Raw genomic sequence first — 19834 nt, 5'->3', positions numbered from 1 at the left:
CTGTGCATTAGGTGTCTAAGGGCTGCAGTGGGATGGCCTTTGAGTGCTACCAGACTAATTTGAAGGGTACATTTGGTGCCCTCCTTGCATAATCCAGTTTGCACCAGTTCAGGAACCCCCGGTTCCTGCTCTGGAGTGAAACTGCACAGAGGACAGGTGAGTGGCCAACCCCCTGCCCAACTCCTCCCCTAGGCGGTACACAGAACTCTACCAGGTGGCAGGTTGATAATGCCATCTTGGAAACAAGATGTGCAGAGGCCCCTAGGAGCATCTGACTGGTTATGCCAGGTATATGACGTCCTTGACCCCCTGTGATCGGTCACCCCAGAGAGTGTCCAACCTCCTTTTAAGACTACTTAAGGGCTCCCCCCAGGATGAGTCCTCAGATTCGTCAAGCAAGACTCTACAAGGAACTCTCTGCAAGACATCATCTGCTCCTGGCCTCTGGAACTGCTGCTAGTCTGCTTTGGAACTGAAACACATCTGCTTCCGGTGGGAAGGTTTGCATTGCAAAATTGTTTCTCTGGATCCTGCAAGAATTCTGCAACATCCAAAGCTGTGCACCCTCCAGGGTCACAGGGACTCTGTTTTCACCTGGAAGCATGAAGGAATATCCCTTGGAGTGAAATAATCACTCTCCTGCATCAAGAGACACCTCAAGCCAATGTCAACCATCTTGTGAGGTCTGCTGTCCCACGGACATTGAAAGGCTCTGCATCACAGGTGGTGGGTCTGTTTCTTCCTCTGGGTCCTGCTTGTCTTTTGACCAACTTTGAAGACTGTGGGTCCCTGCTCCTGTCACTGGACTGGAACCCCTATGCACCACTACTGTTGCTCTTGCAAAAGTGTCAAGAATTCCTGGCCTCCAGCATTCTGCAACTCAAAGAGCAGCCCCTGTCCTGCAACTCCACTATGGTGGCCTTCTGTTTTGTTGTGCTGATGAGTCCTCCTTATGTCTCCCGGTGTCCATTGCCTGCGTGTCACTCATGGGGGCTCAAATAATTTCTGCTGACCTTCCTATGTGCTGAGGGCCAGCCCTCACTCCACTTCAAGGATAGAGTCTCCTGGTCCGTGCTGGTTCCCAAAACTCTGCAAATACATTTTCCACTCCTGCTTGCATTTGTCAGTGCTTGTTGGTGACCTGGCTAGTCACTGACCCTCCTGCAATTCAGTGGCCATCGAAGGACAGCTCGTATGCAACTTCTAGGATCTTCTGCAGCTCCTAGACCCATCAGCTGGACATCCCCCTCTATCAACTTGCAGGAACTTCACCTCTAAGAAGGTGGGCATTGGCCAGACTCTGTCCGCTTCCTTTTCAGGTCCTTCAAATCTGGAATCCGTCCCTGGTTTCCACCAGCCTGATCCATGGGTTGTGACAGCAGAAGGACAATCTGAGGCTTCCACTGACTTCAGAGGGAGTCCCTTCTCCCCTCTGCATCTGGGTCCCCTGGTGTAGGTACACCTGTTTCCTGGGTATCCTTGGGTGGGGCACTCCACAACCTTCCTCTTGTCTGTTGGTTTCCTTGGGGTCCACAGAGAAGGGTCCTAAAACACACAGACTCAACCACTACTTCCCTGTGTTAGTCTACAGGACGACTGGGAGGGTAACCACTCTGCACTTGGTCACTGGGACACTTATCGTTTTTACCTCTGGTGTTTTCATCTACCCACGACCCCTAGCTAACTACCACATTTACCTTGGCTGGGTTCATCATTCCACATTCCACTTACTTAGTATATGGTTTGGCCCACCCCATAGAGCCCTATGTGTTTTATGCTATTTCTGTTGGTTATTTTGTTTATATATTATGTGTATATATCTCCAAAGTTAGATATACCAGTGCTAGTCTAGTAATTAGTGCATTAGTAAAGAATCCTTTATTTTTGCAACACTTGTGTGGTTCTTTCTTGTGAGTGAGTTACTCTCTGACTACTGGATATGCTTCAGCTGCTCGTCTCAGCTACCCCGAGAGAGCTTTTGTAATCTGAATACCTATTCACTATCACTAAGGGTTGCCTGGACTCAGTATAGGGTGCCACATCATAGATGTACACCAGAAACTGAGCTAGCCTCCTACACCTTCTTTCTATCCTTTTTGCTGTTTTCTCTTCAGCTCTGGGTCTGTTGATGAAAAATAAATCCCACTCCACTAAATGAGTGATGTTGTCTTCCACCTACAGCCATCATCTCTAATTAAGCACTTCTAGAGCCCTCTAATTTTACTCCCTCTGCTCCTCTAGTTTAAAACTTCTACCTTCTTTCACTGAATGTTGTTTTAAATTATCTTGCTCTCTCTTTGAGCTTCTTCACCTTTTCCTAATTTCAAAACTGATTAAATGAGTACCATTAAGCTTAATAATAGTGGCACACATGCCTTGCTGTGCCTAAATGAAGGCGCCAATTAAGTTCTCAGTATAGTCACAGAAACATATAACTTCATTTTGCAGATAAAGTGGCCCTGCCGAGTAGTGCTCTTCCACCCCTTTTGTGATCTGACAAGTTTTTCAATTCTTCCATTAATGAATGCCACCACAAGGATAATGGCTACATTAAAATACTCCAGACACTTTAACTTTTTCAACTAAGTAACAATTTCTTTCCATTGTAATGTGCCATGTTTGTTGGTACTGGGACAAATTAACCATAAGGGCCTATAGGTTTTCTTGCTGTGGTAAGTACATGGGCAGTGCTTAATCTTATCCACTACCCACCAGCACTCATTTATGGACTGGTGGGAGCCACGAGCACTTATTTTTTCTTTATAAGACATCCACTGAGAGCAACATAGGGGAAAACACAAAACAAGAAAAAAACAGAAAGAAAAAAAGACAGAAAAACTGGCAACAAGGGAGAAAGCAAGAGCCTCGAAGAGTAAAATATAAGGACAGGGAATGTCTGGAAGTTGATTAAAGACACATGAGGCAAATTCAGAACTACACAGCCATGGTAGTCGGCACGGGGACATTTAATAGCACCAGCTGCGGGCATCTGAGCAAAACTTTGGGCACCAGCACTCATTATGTTACAAATTAAGGACTGTTCAGGGGCTTATTTTCTACATTGTAGTTTAAGGAAACAGACAATTTTCAAACATAAAAGCCATCTATAATCAGCCTAGACGTACACTTGATGTGTAAAACTGTTTAATGCTCAAGCATTAATTGTGTAGTTAGTTAACATGTTAGGTTGAGAGAGAAGTGTGTAATATTTAATTAAAAAAGTAAGCACTTCAAGACAACACAGGTGAATTCTCGAGATAGGAGATGTTAGATCTGAAAAAGAGGCTTCTTTGGTCTTCCTTACTGATCTAATATTCCGTTTTTGGATCCCAAAGATAGTCAAATTAAATGTATCACTAAATCCGACTACCGAATTTTCAGATGTTGTCAACTTTAATTCACATGGAAGGAAAGTTTGTTCTAGTTAACAGAAAATTGTCTGCATCAGTATTTTTCTATTAATGCAACTCTTCCCTAATGAGCCCCAAGAAGACTTTCTATCATGTCCACAAAGTGTTCAGGTTAAATTTCTAGTAGCGCAACTAATTTTGTGTGAGGCACTCCTCTTCTGCGTGGAGAAAAATGCTTTGCGCTGCTTTTCTTGGATTAGAAAGAACATTGGAATGTGAACTGAGTGTGGGTGTGACAGCAGTGCACAGCTTGTGAGTAGGATCTAATGAGAGTGTGAGAGATAGAGAATGGTTGTGAGTGTTAGTATGTGATGACTAAAGGGACAAGTGTGTGATGTGATGTGATGGGAGAACATAAGGTTTAAGTGGGTATTGGAGCAAACATTCTAAAAATGTTGATTAACGCAGTTGTGTGGTGTGGGGAATGAGGGATTGTGGTAGAGGAGCTCATCATATATGATGAGGAAGGGCATGGGGCATGTGGGAAAGTGAGAAGGTAACATGATTGTGATATGGTGCCTTGAGATGGGCTCTCCTGTGCTGGGAGGAGTGAAATATGTTGTCCTGTGATGCCCTGTGGTCTGTTGTGGAGTAGCAGGCATGTTGCTTCCTGTCTGGCCTGCTAGGTGTTTTAAGTTGCATGTGAGTAGTGGTAGATCATTGTGTGTTATATGTCGCAATGTTATAAGTCATGTGTTTCATGGAGGCAGTGTGATGAGCCTTGATGTTCTTTTGGCTTGATGAATTCTGTCAACCCTTTCATTGTTGTGTATTAAGGTCTGAGTTGTGGGTAAATTGTCATACAAGAGGAATTTGATTGAAAATTCTCCAGTTACATCTTTTTTTTCAAAACATTTGCCACAGGCTAATTTGTGAACACTTAACCAACTTTAAAACTAAGAACTGCTAAATATTTGAGCTTTGCAAAAGTTTACTGGCAGAGTTGTCATTTTGCAAACCCGTATACAAATGCATGGCATGGCCAGACTCAGTATCATTGATTTGTGAAGAACTGTTTGGGTGACCATTCATTTCTGGTGTGCATTGTATAATTTTGTGAACACGGGAAGCAATTTTATAGATTTCCCATTATATGAAATCATTTATTTAATGGAATGATATAATTCCTGTGATTTATGTATTTTTAAGCCACTTTAAGCCAAGGATATGTGTGCGTGTCGGCGTGAGATGTAAAAAAAAAGGGCTAAGTTAAATCGGATGTTTTTCATTATGTTACTCCGCTCAATTAATTGTTTTTAGGAATTTCTTTCACTGTATTATTCACCGAACCATTTGCACAGAATTATTTTCCAGTGTATTACATTTTAAACTCGATTCGTCACGTTGCCGCGCTCAAAATGCATCCCCTTATTTCAGATCAATATTCATTGTGATGTAGAGAAAGTCTAGGGACAGTCTCCAAACAATAAAAACCGGTGTTTATTGAAACATTTATGGAATTCCATGAACATAGCTAAACAATAATTATGTGTCCGTCCTCGTTAATTCCATTTACAACTATGAACTCTACCGATTGCAGGAAGCCACCTACGCTGGTTATGGGAGCGCTACTTTGGTTGAAACTGTTTTCGACCTCACCCCGTACACTTTGCCCCTGTTTAGTAGTTCTATAGGATAGGGGAATGAGCTCAATGGTTCCCTCCATTCTGAGCAGTATGTGGGATGGGTTCTAAGGATACTTAAGCCCTCATGACCCATGGTGCAGGTACCTTTGTGCATCTCCTGCCATCATATCAAGGGGCACATTTACTAAAGTGTAATGCGATACAGCGCAGCCCTGCATTGCACTAGGGGTAGAAAGCACTGCAGAACAATATTTACTAAAGAAGGCCATCTGCTGCTCTCTTCCCCTCTAGTGATGCACAAGCAGACTGTCTAGTGCCACTCACACAGCTTTGCACCATGGTGCTAGTTGTATCTAAGAGGTCTAGCATAGGTTTTGTTCTGGAAGGGTACCTTTTTGGTATCAAAATCATATGATCAGGCACTTTTATTTCCATTCCACACATTGAATGTGTGCAGCACAGTAATGAGTGAAATGTTCAGATACCTGCTTCAAAGTGGTGTTATTTTTTTACACAAAGCCAGGTTGGACAATATTTGTCAATCTAGTTTTGTGTGTTAAAAAAAATGGATGGTAACATATTAAAGCCCAAGTACTACATATAGACCGCCCACTAGATGTAATGTAGCACAAAGCTCTGTGTTTCCAAAGACACAAGCAAGGTGGCGGAAAGGTGGCTGTCAGTCTCACTTGCCTTTGCCTTTTTCTGGTGTCCACAGACCTGTGGATTGCCTGATAACACAGGAGGCGCACTGCCTGCACCAACCTCCACATTCTACATCTGGCATTGGTCTCTGCTGACCTAGGTTGTCTGAGAAAAAATATATTGTCAATTTGGCATTGGCACTCCACTCATGTGATACCAAAGAGTGCTGCTTTAAGTAGGAAGGGTGAGTGAATGCGGGCAGGTTGGTGAAGCTGAGTGGGAGACAGCCAGGTATTTTTTTAATATTGTGGTTCGAAAGGGGAAGGGAAGGACATGTTCTTTAGAGCTTTCCTATTATTCCTCTGTTTGCATTGTCTGTTGATGGCAAGGGCAGATGATAAGGGGGGCTTGCATAACATTTTAGATGGGTAAATCAGAATCAGTCATTTTTCACCTTGGGGATCTGAAAGATATCTTAGACGCCTCAAACTTTGCTCTCATCTGTTTGATGTCACTCAGAAATCCTCAGTGAAAAACATCCCCTTTATTCACTGTCACCCCTTTATTATTCTATATAATGGATGTTTTACCTCTTTGCTGTGCACAGATTATGGTACTATCATAAACTGTTGGCTTTTGCCTCTGTTATTGTAAATGTGGTTTCGCTCATGATTTTTCTGAGTCAGCAATGGTCTGGGGCGAGGCTTTCCCTCTCGCCTTCAAAACTACAATTGTTTTATTACTGGGCACATATTAGTTGGGAAATGAGTGGTAGTTAGCCGGCTTTGGATGCCCATTCCTTAGAAAGTAGGCATATGCTGTGACTAGAATTATGTGTACGTTAATTGTTAACAATGAGAAAAGCATCATCACAATAGTCACAATAAATATCAACATATTGTGTGGTTTTATCTATTTTATTGTTAATTTTTGACACATTGTTTGAAAATAAACGTGGCCACTGTCTTTGCATTCATTCTGCAATACCCCCTGTTTTATCCACATACCATTTCAGAGCAGAGGCTTGTTTTTGTCAATGGAAACATTGGTGCCAGGGATATAAACACAGGCATATATAGGCACATTGAACACACAACATATCCATTAAGGGAAAATGTTGTTGACCCAAAGGCATTTCCGCGTTGGTGACACCTGCCCTCCTTACTTTCACACTCTTAAAGGCAAACATCATTAGAAGGCATATCATTTCGCCAAGTCATTGGAAGTTTGAAAGAATAGGCCCACAAAAAAGTGAAGAAGAATACCAGTTTGTCAGTGCCTGCAAAAATAGGGACTATGAGAACTGTACCTTGCAGGACAGAGAGCATTTGCATATTTGACGAGCTCAGTTGATATAATTGAAACCTGTGAACGTGATGGCTTAATAAGGGTGTGAAGCATTACAAATACTCCAGTAGAGCTGTACGAAGCTGACAACTTATGTGCTTTATTTTGCTGAAAAGCCTGTGAATTTTGCACAACTTTTCCATGGCAGAGTTTCCTACCTTTCAGAGGAAAATGCTCCTATCAGAAGAACTTTTTGTTTCTCTCATCAGTTTTTTAAACATTGTGAATTGTTTGATGTTTAGGAAATATTGAAAAGAAAAACACTATGGGCCTGATCACAGGTTTAGGTGTTATTTATTCCTCCCAATAAATAGCAATACCATGCGTTACGTTATAGGGTGTGATAAACAAAAAACACCTATTGTGAGTTTGTGGGAAATAGCATGCAGATTTTGGTGTTTAACAAACCAAACTCTGCCTAGTATGGTAAGTACAGTATGATTTTATGGGTTAAATTTCAGCAGGTTTGGCCAACAGTTGAGGTATTTCACGTATCCGGAATACATTAAATACAGCCAAACGCTGTATTAAAACAAGGGTTTTAATGTGAAATAAAAAGTCTAGTAATTTTGCACAAAAATGTACCTTTTTACCCATAATGGTTATATGGAGATAATCAAAGTTAGGCGTTTTCATATCTACAGTGCTTAGTATCCCTGCTTGGTTGGTTACACTCTTTGTGTTTCACATCAAAGGTGTTTTTAGTACATGTCCTCTCGCAAAGGCAAGTAACCCGGTTTTAGGCCTCTGTGTAAAAACTGCATGAGTCTAGAACTGGTTTATTGAGGAATATATTTAGAATTTCTTGCCACGATTTAAGTAAATCCCAAATATGCTCTGTGCAAATTCAGATACACACCTGTGTGAAGCTTAGTATTTATGAAACAAATAAGATTAAATACCCAGTAATGTGTGCTAAACGTGTTTGCCTCATGTTACTTGTGCATAAGAACAGACCTTTTACCGAGGACCTCTGTACAAACAAGAAATGGAGGTGCAGACCTACAGCCATATCCAATGACTTTCAACAGGAAGTGAGAACCTGCTCTATTGCATCATCCTGTGCACACCCATAAAGGGCATGCATTAACAAAAATCTTCACATAGGCAAAATCATTATTTCCTTCACTGAGAAAGACACTGCGAAAGTATTACATCATTCTGATGAAGAGAAAGCACTCAAGATTTCCCCAGGGATATTACTCATCTGCATCACTGAGCATTATTATACCAGCAAGGAGTTTAGTGACAGTAACCTGATAGAAGTAAAAACAGCAACAACAAAATGTTTGAGCAGGGTTATTCAGTCTTCTGTTAAACACCTGCCTTCAACATAACTGCATGTCAGTCTTGAAGCCTACTTTTGAAATTACTGATCTGATTATAACCGTAATTTATTATTATTCAGTGAAACTTATTTAAATGAAGCACTACAACCAACATTAGACCTCCTTGGTGCTCTGGAAAACTTTTCCCACTTTGATCGCATATCAAACACTATTTGGTGGGGTTAGTTATTATATAGAAAAAATTATTAAATGTAGGGTTAAAAAAGATTAAATAATCTAAAAGCCTTTTACTGGGAATCAGAATGATAGATCTATTCTTGACTAAATTTTCATGTCATCTCCCACCTACTGGACTACAGCCTACCATTTGTGAAGCAACTAATTGCATTCCTAGCTTTTAATTCGATTTCCTGGGTAGCAATATCTTCCTTTGAGATTTCAATTTACTTTGGGAAGTTCTAAGCTCTCTTCATTCCTCATTAATAACAACTATACACATGTAGGCACTACATCCACTCCCTTTAAAGGCTTCATGGTAAACCCACTAATTACATCTGAAGGAAAGCTGAACAATGAGCCACTGAGACTCTTGATTAGGCAGATCACTTCTAAAGGTTTTCTTTTCTCTTTCTACCAAAGTCATGAACGCAAACTGACAAGTGGCACTCAAAAATGGTTCAAAGACCTTGATAAAATTCATTGTGCCACCCTTTCTGATAACATACAATTATCTCTTAGTGCCACCCCAATAGACCAAGGAAGCTACAGAAAATTATCTCTTAGTGCCCTCCTAATAGACCAAGAAGGCCTCACAACCAATACTTTGAAAGCTTAAAAGAAATTATATGCACAGCAATCCCAAAAACCTGTAAAGAGTACAGTCTAAATACACAGCACAATGGCATTTTAAAAGACCTGAATAAAGAATGGATATCACTTAGAGCTGCAGATCACTTATGGTGCAGACAACAGTTCCCCTGCAATTCCTGTAATTCTAGCAAACAAAAGGAAGGCAAGATAGACGCACAAAAAACTGATTTTTGAAACCAAGTCTCTCTTGATTGAAAAGGAAATAGACCAAGAAAACAATCAACTCTAAAAGGCCATTTCATCTAGTGAAGAAACACACACAATCGTTGTTATAAAGAACCACTCACTGCTCCATAGAAAAATGTGAGGCAGTCTCCATTTTCTTTGTGAATTATGTTACAAGTTTGAACTCTCCCTGATTCTGTGAGGCCAGCCAGACACCTGAGGTGATTTGACCAGCTTTGAGGCAGGAGGTCAATCAGAATTACTTAACACATCACCAAATCCAAATCATTCTCTAGTTCCTTTGACTGATACAATGAAATAAGTTCTACTGTTCTACCTTCATGGATTACCACCTTCTTGTCATTAGGCACAGCAGTGGACACCCCAAAAATAGGACACACGTGTATTCCTATTTAAAATTCAAGCATAATCCCTCATGATCATAACAATTCTTGTTGGGTTTCCAACTTACTCATCTTTGGCTAAGACGTAAAAAGGTGGAAAGATGTCCAATTCAAATTACACGTAGATGAAAATGGCCCCCTTGCTGCTTTCCATACTGATGACAGAATGGTTCCGTCCTCAGCCGCGGTGCTTCTGTGCTGAGGATGATACCATTCCATCCTCATCACATGACCACCAAATCCGTCTGGTGTAAGCTGCAAAGGGATTTCCTTTTTTATTTTTGAGCCTCAGGAGCAGGGGAAGAGCTTCCCCTGCCGCCCAAAGAATTTTTTTGTCACTGTAATGACATTGCGTGCATGGCGCTCTGATTACAGTGAAACTGAAAGTGAAATGAGTGTCTCAGCCCCCTGAACACTGAATCTCACAGGACAGTTATCGCTGGAAAGGGGAGAATCTTTCCAATGATACCTTTTCCAAATGGATCCCTTCTTGGGGATTGCCAAAAGAGGGTGATCCCCAAGCAGGAATCCAACTCACTAGACACCAGAGATTTGTTTTAGTTAAAGTGAGAAGCTCCTTAGGCAAGGACCGCTCTCCATAATAGGGGCATTAGTTTGGCTGTTTTCTGCCCTCCCGGGGGGCAGATTGGCGTTGTACTTGAGTCAATCTTCTCCCCAGGGCGGGGGGCAGAAAACCACTAGAAGCCCAGGGAGTTTTCAAAAATATAACTCAGGGAGTGGTCCCCTGGGCAAGGGGCACTCCCCAGTATGGGGCCATTGTATTGGCCATTTCTACCCCCCAGGGGTAGAGTGGCCCTATTTTTGACCAGTCTGCCACTAGGGGTGGCAGAAAACCACAAGACACCAGGGATTATTCAATTTTTTTTTATTTGTAGGGGTGGGGCTGCCTGGTATGGCCATGCGACCCCCAAAAAAAGGAAACAGTCTTTCTGCCCCTCTGATGGGGCAGATAGGGGTAATTACCCCATATGTTCCGAGGGGGGGGGAGAAAGCCCACTAGACACCAGGGAATATTCTTTTTTTTTTGCAAGTGTGGGGGCTTCCCAGCATGGGCATGGCCATGCCCCCCCCAACAGTCTTTTCTGCCAAATCCACGCAAGTGAGGTATCCTTTTTATCGGGAGACAGAGGAGTAGGTGATTTTTGCTGGCACAGTGATCCCACAGAGAAATGGGAGGAAAATGTGTTTTTTATCTAAATTTGAGGTTTGCAGGGGATTCTAGGGAAGAAAATGTTGGAGGATCTGTGCATGTCAAACCTCCCTGGACTCCCCCCGGGTGTCTAGTTTTCAGAAACGTCTGGGTTTGGTAGGTTTCCCCTTGATGACCGCTGAGCCCGGGATCAAAAACACAGGTTATACCCTTGCAAAACCATGTTGTTTTGTGATAGGTAATTTTGATGTCTCCATAATATGTTTTGGGCCATTTCAGTGGAAAATGCGATGTGTCCACGTTGCATTTTGGGGCATTTCCTGTTGTAAAGGATTATTTTTCTGACGGAACCTTGTGGAGAGATCCCTACAAGTCACCTCATCTTAGATTTCCCTAAGTGTCTAGTTTAAAAAAAATTCAGGTTTTCTTTGTTTCCCTAGGTGCTGGCTGAGCTAGAACCCAAAATTCACAGTTAGGCACTTTGTAAAAAACACAACAGTTTTCAGTGGAAAAATGTGATGTGTCCACATTGCATTTTGGGGCATTTTCTGTCACAGGCACTAGGCCCACACACAAGTGAGGTACCATTTTCATCAGGAGACTTGGGGAAATACAGAATAGTAGACCACGTGTTATTACCAATTGTCTTTCTCTGCATTTGTGGTTTCCAACCTGAAGACAATGTGTAAGGAGGAAGTCATTTTGAGAAATACCCTGCAATTCACATGCTAGTATGGATCGCCCAAATTCACAGATGTACAAATACCACTGCTTCTACTCTCCATATCCTGTGCCCATTTTGGAAATGAATAGGTTTCCTTGATACCTATTGTTCACTGTTTAGATTTTACCAAATGAATTGCTGGCTGCCCGGTACACAACAAAAACCCATTGCAAGGTGCAGCTCATTTATTGGCTCTGGGTACCTTGGCTTTTTGGTGAACCTACAAGCCATCTATATCCACACAACCACAAGGGTCCAATGGACATAACGGTATACTGATTTAGAAAATCTGCCACAGCAGGGAAAAAGTTACAGATGAAAGCATAGACAGAAACGGCTGTTGTTTTCAACTCTTTCTTAGGAAAACCTCAGAATTCTGTCTACTTTTCAGAAATGTATAGTTTTCCAGGATCCCCTATTGGTTTTAAAACATCTCTGTTACTAACAGGAAGGAGGTTGAAAGCACAAACCATAGAGAAAATCGGGTATGCCCCAGTAAAATGCCACACCTATATTAAAAAAGTTGTTTTTTTCTGATTCGAGTCTGCCTGTTCCTGAAAGCTGGGAAGATGGTGATCTTAGCACCACAAACCCTTCATTGATGCCATTTGTAGGGAGCAAACCAGGTCCTGCAGCACTTTTTTTCTAATTTCCCCCCCCCCAAAAAAACAAATTTTAGCTGTATTTTGGCTAATTTCAGGGTCCCCACCAGGGGAATCCACAAACCCTGGATACCATTAGAATCCTTAGGATGCTGGATAAAAAGGACACAGTTTTGGTGTGGATAGCTTATGTGGACAAAACGTTACGGGGGCCTAAGGGCGAACTATTTCCGCAGCCAAAAAAAGGATTACCACAGGAGGGGAGAAGACTTAGCATTGAAGGAGTTAACATGCTGCAATGTAGCTCCCCATCAGGTTGCAGCAGAGAAAGCACATTTCTAAAAATAGTTTATGATGCACTCCACATTATAAATATGGCTCCTGTCTCCTCCTCCTGGATCTGTTAGCGGTGTGTAGTAGATCACTTCACAATACTGAAAATCCTCAGGTACCGAATGGGGCAGAATTGAGCTGTCATCAGATGGTTTTCATCACACCTTATGAATCTGTGCCAACACATAAAACTACCCAGCAGTGCTTTATCAAGGGACTCCCCTCAGTCCTATTCTCTCTCCCACCATTGTCAATTTATAAATATGGGCTACTTGCCACCTCCACCAAACCCTCATATATCACATACTATGGATGATACTCATCTCTAAATGTTCAACCCCAAAGCCATTAAAAAGTTTCTCAAGCTCTAATATATAGCGAAATCTGGATGACCACACACTCACTCTAACTCAAATCACTTAAAACAGACTTCCTTCTGATTTATTCCCAAATTGCAAAGTCCCAGTAAAAAACAGTTTCAACTCATATATCATGCTGCACTGCCAGCCCACCACTGGAGGATGCTGCAAATCACTAGGCTTTGACCAGGACAAGGATTTTAGCCTGCAAGTTCACATCAACTCTTTGGCTAAACCACCATGACTACAGCTCAGGCTTCTGCAAGGTATCAAATCCCTCCTCCCTTTCAGAGATTTTAAGCGTCTGCTTCACAGAAATCAAGCTGGATTACGGGAACTCTTGAGAATTTCTAAACCATACCTAGCCTTAGTCAGTGTAGAATTGCACAAAATGGCCATTGAAACAAGCAGGTTTGATAATATCTCTCCAGTCCTGATCACAGTGAGTTGACCACTAACTAAGACAAGAGGCATGTATGAGCTACATGTATTACACAACAGCTTTTTACTATAGCTGCACAACTAATCAAGCCAGGACATCAGCTATTTCAGGCAGCTGCTGACTCTCTCTTCTTGAATTTCCAGTAAACAAACAGTCGGAGACTATGGCACTTGGGGGCAGATTTAAGAAAAGTGCTGCTGTACCTAATGCAGCACCACTTTCCTTGCACCTATTAGAGCCCCCTACCACCACCATGTATGCGTCATATTTAAAATATGGTGACCATAGCGCAGAGTAGGGGGCAGTAGCATTGTGTTTTGACACTATTGATGTACTCTGCAGCAGTAGAGCCAAAATGTTGGTACTAATCCTGCAGAGTACATAGGGGCTATTATAAATAATGGAAGCCCCCTTTTAAAGCCTGGTCTGAGCAGGCGTTAAAAGTGCCGAAACAAAATGGTACAAGGAACTCTAGGAGATTTCCTTGCACCATTTATTTAGCTCCCCTAATGGAGGAATGCCACCTTTGCATACATTATGCCTGGCGCAGGCATATTGTGGCGCAAGAGTTTGCAAAGTGGTATAATGCATGCATTGCACCACTTTGTAAATATGGTGTGAAGAAAATGCAACTTTAGCGCCACCATAGCATCAAAAATATGATGCTGTGGTGGCGCTAAGGTGGCACTAGTGGCTCTTAAATCTGCCCCTTGGTTTCTCTGCATGCCCCCTGACTTGAAATATCCCCACAGCCATCAGGACATTATCATTTAATAATACACTTCAGAAAGAAAGAAAATACATGTTGCTTCAACATCATTTCTGCCAGTAGCACTTGTTTTTGAACTTGAAAGCTTGCATTCTATGATTAAGGTTGATATATACCCACGTTATTTTTCATTGTTCCCATATTTGGTTTAAAATGTCATCCAGTTTACTCAGCTGGGCTTGACAGTTTAGTTGACTAATGCATCCACTCAAAGATTATTTGTTTTACCTCATTGTCAAAGGTTAATACCCCTGTGTTCAGACCTTCATCTTCTGGAGGTAAACAAGATGAGGTCCATTGATTTGGATAATAATAAACCTTTGCTAACAAGCAAATAGGTCTGTGTATGTTTTTCGCAAACATATGCTATACTATTCTTTGTTGCTTCACTCAGTTCTGTATTGGTTAAGATATGCAGTTTTCTATGGTTGTAGATCACAATAACAAGTGACATAATATCAACCAGCAACAATATTAAGTGCAGAATATCAACTTCCACTATATCATCAAAGTAATGTTGTATATATGTAAGTGTAGATTTACTCTTATTGACTTCACATCTACATACCTGCACAATATACATAGATTCAAGATTCGAGATTTGTATTTCATGGTTTGGAACTCCAAGAAGGTCCACTTAAAGCAAGAAAATTCAAAAATATAAAAATACAGACAGAAAGTCGTAAAAGCAATAAAAGTACTTCCCTCCTTCCATACAATCGAATTACCAGTTCAAATTACCAGAGTACATGCTAAATTGTTCACTACGGATTTTAAAAGGATGTAAAAAAGTTAAAAAAATTGGGTACAAAACATTTCATTTAGAGGACTATATGACATTTGCAACGCCTCAGCTGTTGTTCGCACAGAAAACTTCAAGAAAAGAGATCTCAACAACTTTTGACAACATAATAGCAAATCAGGTCAGACAAAACATGCTTCAAGTCCTGGAACCCATTTTGACACAGGTTACAAACATTTGAGGAACCATGCCATTTAGACATTAGTACATTTAAAAGAAATATTTTCAATCTCATTAAAATCCATAAGCGCCTAACCCCATGTGGCAAATTCCATGCCAAGTATGGTTGCAAGCTTTTCATAGTAACAGGATTCATTTTTACTTCTTACCTCCTATTTTACACCAAGAATTGGTATCCAGACGGTGACTTAAATTTCGTGAAGCTTGTTTTATGTCGGCCTTTAATTGGGTTGGCGATAGAGAATATGCCACATTTTGGTCCCACTCAGTTGGTCATGTGCAGTGCCACTTTTCTTGTGCCCCCAAGAGCCCACTAACGCCATCATGTGTGCGCTGTATCTAAGATATGGTGCACCATAATGGTAATTAGGGAACTATCGTCAAAATTGTTTCCGCTAGTTCGGAGCTTTGCAGGATTATCGTAAAAAATGTAGACGCTAATCCTGCAAAGGCCATTGAGGCCCACTGTAAATCATGGTGTGCATTCTTTTCATGGCTGCTCTGAGCAGACGTTAAAAGTGCTGAAAAAACATGACGCAAAGAAATCTCTTTGATTTCTTTGCACCATTTTGCCAGCCACCCTAATGGGGGAACAACCCCTTTGCTTACATTATGCCTGGTTCAGGCATAATGTAGCGCAAAGGGTTACAAAGTGTCGCAATGCATACATTGCCCCACATTGTAAAATTGGTGCAGTGATTTTGGCCTCGTTGGGCCACATTAGAGTAAAAACAAATGACGCTAATGTGGTGCAAGGAGGTGTTAGGGGTCTTAAAGGTGCCCCACAGACTTTTATTTCTTCAATTCAAAAATCTCTTCACATATTAAATGGCTTAGGGAGGAAACATCACTTTTCAACTGGCAAGAAGCTCATCATACCACTTCCTCAAAGCCTTGGGCAAATGAATGTTTAATCGCCAATTCCAGTCTTAGAGCAGCAGCCGCCCCTAAAGTATTATATATGGGTTATCTCCTTAAACTTTGGCCTTGATCTTATCTATAAACCCCGATCTTGCTACATCTATTAACTCCACTGCATACAATAAGGTAGGTGGAATCTTAGCCTGATATACAGATAGGAGGTGGGAAAAATGTCTCTTATCTACAGAAGTATATAATGCACTCAACACGTTGGCCTGTGACTGTCCTTTACCAACACTGTTTGAGATATGATCTGAATCGCTTAGGCTATGGGTGATAATTTTTTCTAAGAAACAATATGATCTAATCCTTTCAATTTTTGGGATCCCAAGTGCCATGAAAAATGAACATTTTTACATCCTTTCTTTCCCCTGGAAATATAACATTTTACTTTTTGAGGAGGTAATTTTCAGATAACGCATGTCTGCATGTTGTTGTAATGCCGCTAAGTGGCTATTTAGATCTTTTGGGGTTAGATCAAGGATTAATATGTCATCTGTGTAAAGTAGGCATGTTAAATATCGACCCCTGATACTTGGTGGAAAGCCCTGCCCTTTTCAGATGAAGCCGTGCAAAATCATATATGTTCAAAGAAAATAACAATGGAGCAAGTAAACATCCCTGCTTCAGACCATGTTTTATTGGGAAACTCATGAATAAATCCCAATCTGCACCCAACAAGACTTTACACCAGGTTGAGGAGTGCAGAGTAATAATTAAATGCAGCAGGGTTGCTGGTATGCTGAGATTGAATAACTTTTTCCACAGGCTAGAGGATCAGCTTTATCAAAGGCTGTGGAAAGGCCAATAAACTCTGCCTATACTGGCAAGCCCCTGATGGTTACATACTTTTCATTGATAAGCCGCAGGAAGGTGATGTTATCTATGGTTACATGTTTTTTCCTAAAGAGGTTTGTTCTAATGAAATAATCATGTTGCTCTCCACCCAGGTATTAAGTTGATCTAATAAACAACTGGTAAAGACCATGCCAACTGCATCTAACAAGGCAATTTGACAAAAGCTACTAGGCGAGTTTCTATCACACTTTTTATACAGTTGAATGATGACACTTCCGGTCCACAAAAGGGGGACTGTATTATTAGGAAAACAATATTCGAAGATGCAAAAAAGTATTATTGACCCGAGAATGGCCTCTTTTTTGATAACTGATATCGGTATTTCATCAGGCACCACTGTGAAAGAAAAACGCATTGCCTGGATAAAATACCCTATTTTTCCCACCGAAGGAGGGCTATAGCTAGCTGTTACCAACTCTGTGCCAGAAGGCACGTCTTCTATTTCAATTTTACCTTCTAGGTTCTCTACACATAGTAATGAAATTAAACCACTCCATGCGTCCTCTGGGATTGCAGAGGGATAAGACATCATTCGAGACCCACAAAAATCAGCCCTGATCTCCCAGAATCTTCCAGCATTTTTCTTATATGCATTTTCTCTTAAGTCCATCCACCTACAATTAGTGTTCTGCTTTCTTATGCCAACCTTCAGTCAGCTTCTTCTCCTCTTCAATAGAGATATAAGTCTATCTCTTTCCTCTGATATGGAAACAAACTGCATTATGTACATGTTGAGATAATAATAAATTTTTACCTACCTATGTATATTTATTTTGACAATTTAATGGTAGTCAATACTATACATTTGTTAGTGCGATAGTTCAATTTTAAAAAGTCAATATTCTGATAGAACTTCATTTTGTAATGATGTATCTATACCCATACCCACTTTATCAACATCCTTTTTTTTTTTATCTCTGCTCACACACATTTGCAGAGCAATCAGAATCATTGATTTAGTGGTATTTAATGTGTCCACCATAACATTTCCAAAGGTGATTTTCGACAGGTCAAGCCTGCCGCAAATTTATGAGGGTCAAATAGCTGGTGGATACTGGTACACAGAAAGCACCAAAATCTGCATTTATTTCCTATTTGGATGGGGGAAACTCATGATAACAATTATTTATTGGACCTGATGAATTCTGATCCCTTGGGCATCGCTTTTTTATTCAGAGCTGATAAATACCTTATCAAACACAGGGCATCTCATAATGATAATCTCCACATTTTTAGTTGACGAGCTCTCAAAATATGTAATCTTGCTCTTATGGGCACACAATGGGTCTAGCCCACATTACAGGGAACTGCCAATGAATAACAACTCGTGGGAACAGACTTTCTTTGTTCATTGAAAGTAGATGTGCAGTGAGTTTTAAGTCTGGACTTCTCAGGGGTATTAAAAGAACATGCATTTTAAGTTTCAAATCTCAATTGGAGGATATGATCATATGTTCATATTTCTTTTATATTTCTTAAGGATTCTTGTTGGATTTCATATCTTTACACTTTATCAAAGAGATCTAATTTAACTCTAGTTTTGAGCTATTTTTGCTCTTATCCCACAATTCGTTGCAGCGACTTAGTGTGTGACAACTCTAAACTGAAACCATATGCATAAATTAACAACAATGAGAATAACATTTACATCTATATAGCCCGGATTTGCCAAAAAGATGCACTAAAATATGTGACCAAAGTCCAATAGTGTACATGTAACTCTCATTATGCATGCCCTTTTAATTCAAGTGGGCTGATAACGGGAGTTACCAGCCCCATTACAATTACAAGATCCGCTGGAAAACCACAGGTCTAATGCATTTCACCAAGACAATTCCACTGTTGACAATGGCCAAAATGTCTGTATGAATGGTCCTGGTGAAAAGAAGAAGAATCAGGGGAATTGGGTACGGTATTCCCCTACCCCCTGGGGATAACTAATTTCTCCGGGAAACCTAATTTTTCCACTTGCAGTCAGAGTATTTTTCACCCAATGGGAGTTACCAATGCACCTAGTATTGGTACCTCCAAAGGGAGGTGGTACGAGGCCATTTTGTGCCAGACTCAGAATGGACCCTTTAACGAGCTACGTTTAAATGCTTAAAGATTCTGAGTAATACTCGCAAACGCCACCCCCTTCAGTGCCTATCTTCCCAATTTTTCTTGGTAAATCAGCTCATATTTGGCATCATAACAAGCATCTGTTTTTCAAAGATTGGAGTACAATTAGCAGTCTCACACTCTTTCAACCCTCAAGTCAGATGTGGATCTTACCTGCATGTACAGGAGATTTTTACAAATATATTCTGGAAAAGTATTCACCTTTGTTTACAGCTTCCCAAATGGCTATTTATCTCAGTTCTGCATGCAACTACATTTGCGCAGCAACAAGTCAGGAGGGAAAAACCTGGACGGATAAACTGCAATATGTACATCCCATGGTTAGAATTAGGTGACTTGTTCTCTTGAACCTATACCATACCAGCTTTTATCATCTTTTACTTAGAACGTTCATGATCATCTCAATACATGGACATAGATGATCAAAAGTTTAAAACTTCTAAGCTGTGGTTTTAATTTTTTGTGGCAGAGCGTCACCCATGCAAACATCATCATTCTACATGTGTGTGAATGCCTGTGTCTTTTATTTTTTTCTCCTTGTAGGTTTTAAGGAAACTGCATTCCTCTACGCCATCTCCTCAGCTGGGCTAACCCATGCCGTGGCCAAAGCCTGCAGCGCTGGGCGAATGGAGCGCTGCACCTGTGACGAGGCTCCCGACTTGGAAAACCGCGAGGCCTGGCAATGGGGTGGTTGCGGTGACAACCTCAAATACAGCAACAAGTTTGTTAAAGATTTCCTCAGCAAGAAGTCCAGCAAAGATCTCCGGGCGAGAGTTGACCTGCACAACACCAATGTGGGAATTAAGGTAAGACTTAGTGGCAAAGTAAATGGACAA

General features: G+C 41.0%; 1 protein-coding gene across 1 annotated transcript in view; it reads left to right on the top strand.

Annotated features, from left to right (window-relative positions):
• WNT9A (Wnt family member 9A) overlaps positions 1-19834 on the top strand; it is a 230130-nt gene that overhangs the window by 163660 nt on the left and 46636 nt on the right. Inside the window, exon 3 of the mRNA XM_069210979.1 lies at positions 19542-19804. Within this exon, the coding sequence (XP_069067080.1) occupies positions 19542-19804 (263 nt within the window). The remainder of the gene's footprint in view (positions 1-19541; positions 19805-19834) is intronic.

This window comes from Pleurodeles waltl, chromosome 10 (genome assembly GCF_031143425.1).
Source record: "Pleurodeles waltl isolate 20211129_DDA chromosome 10, aPleWal1.hap1.20221129, whole genome shotgun sequence".
NCBI classification, from domain to species: Eukaryota; Metazoa; Chordata; class Amphibia; order Caudata; family Salamandridae; genus Pleurodeles; species Pleurodeles waltl.
The sequence above is the reverse complement of the archived record's forward strand: the minus strand, read 5'-3'. Positions and strand labels throughout refer to the sequence as shown.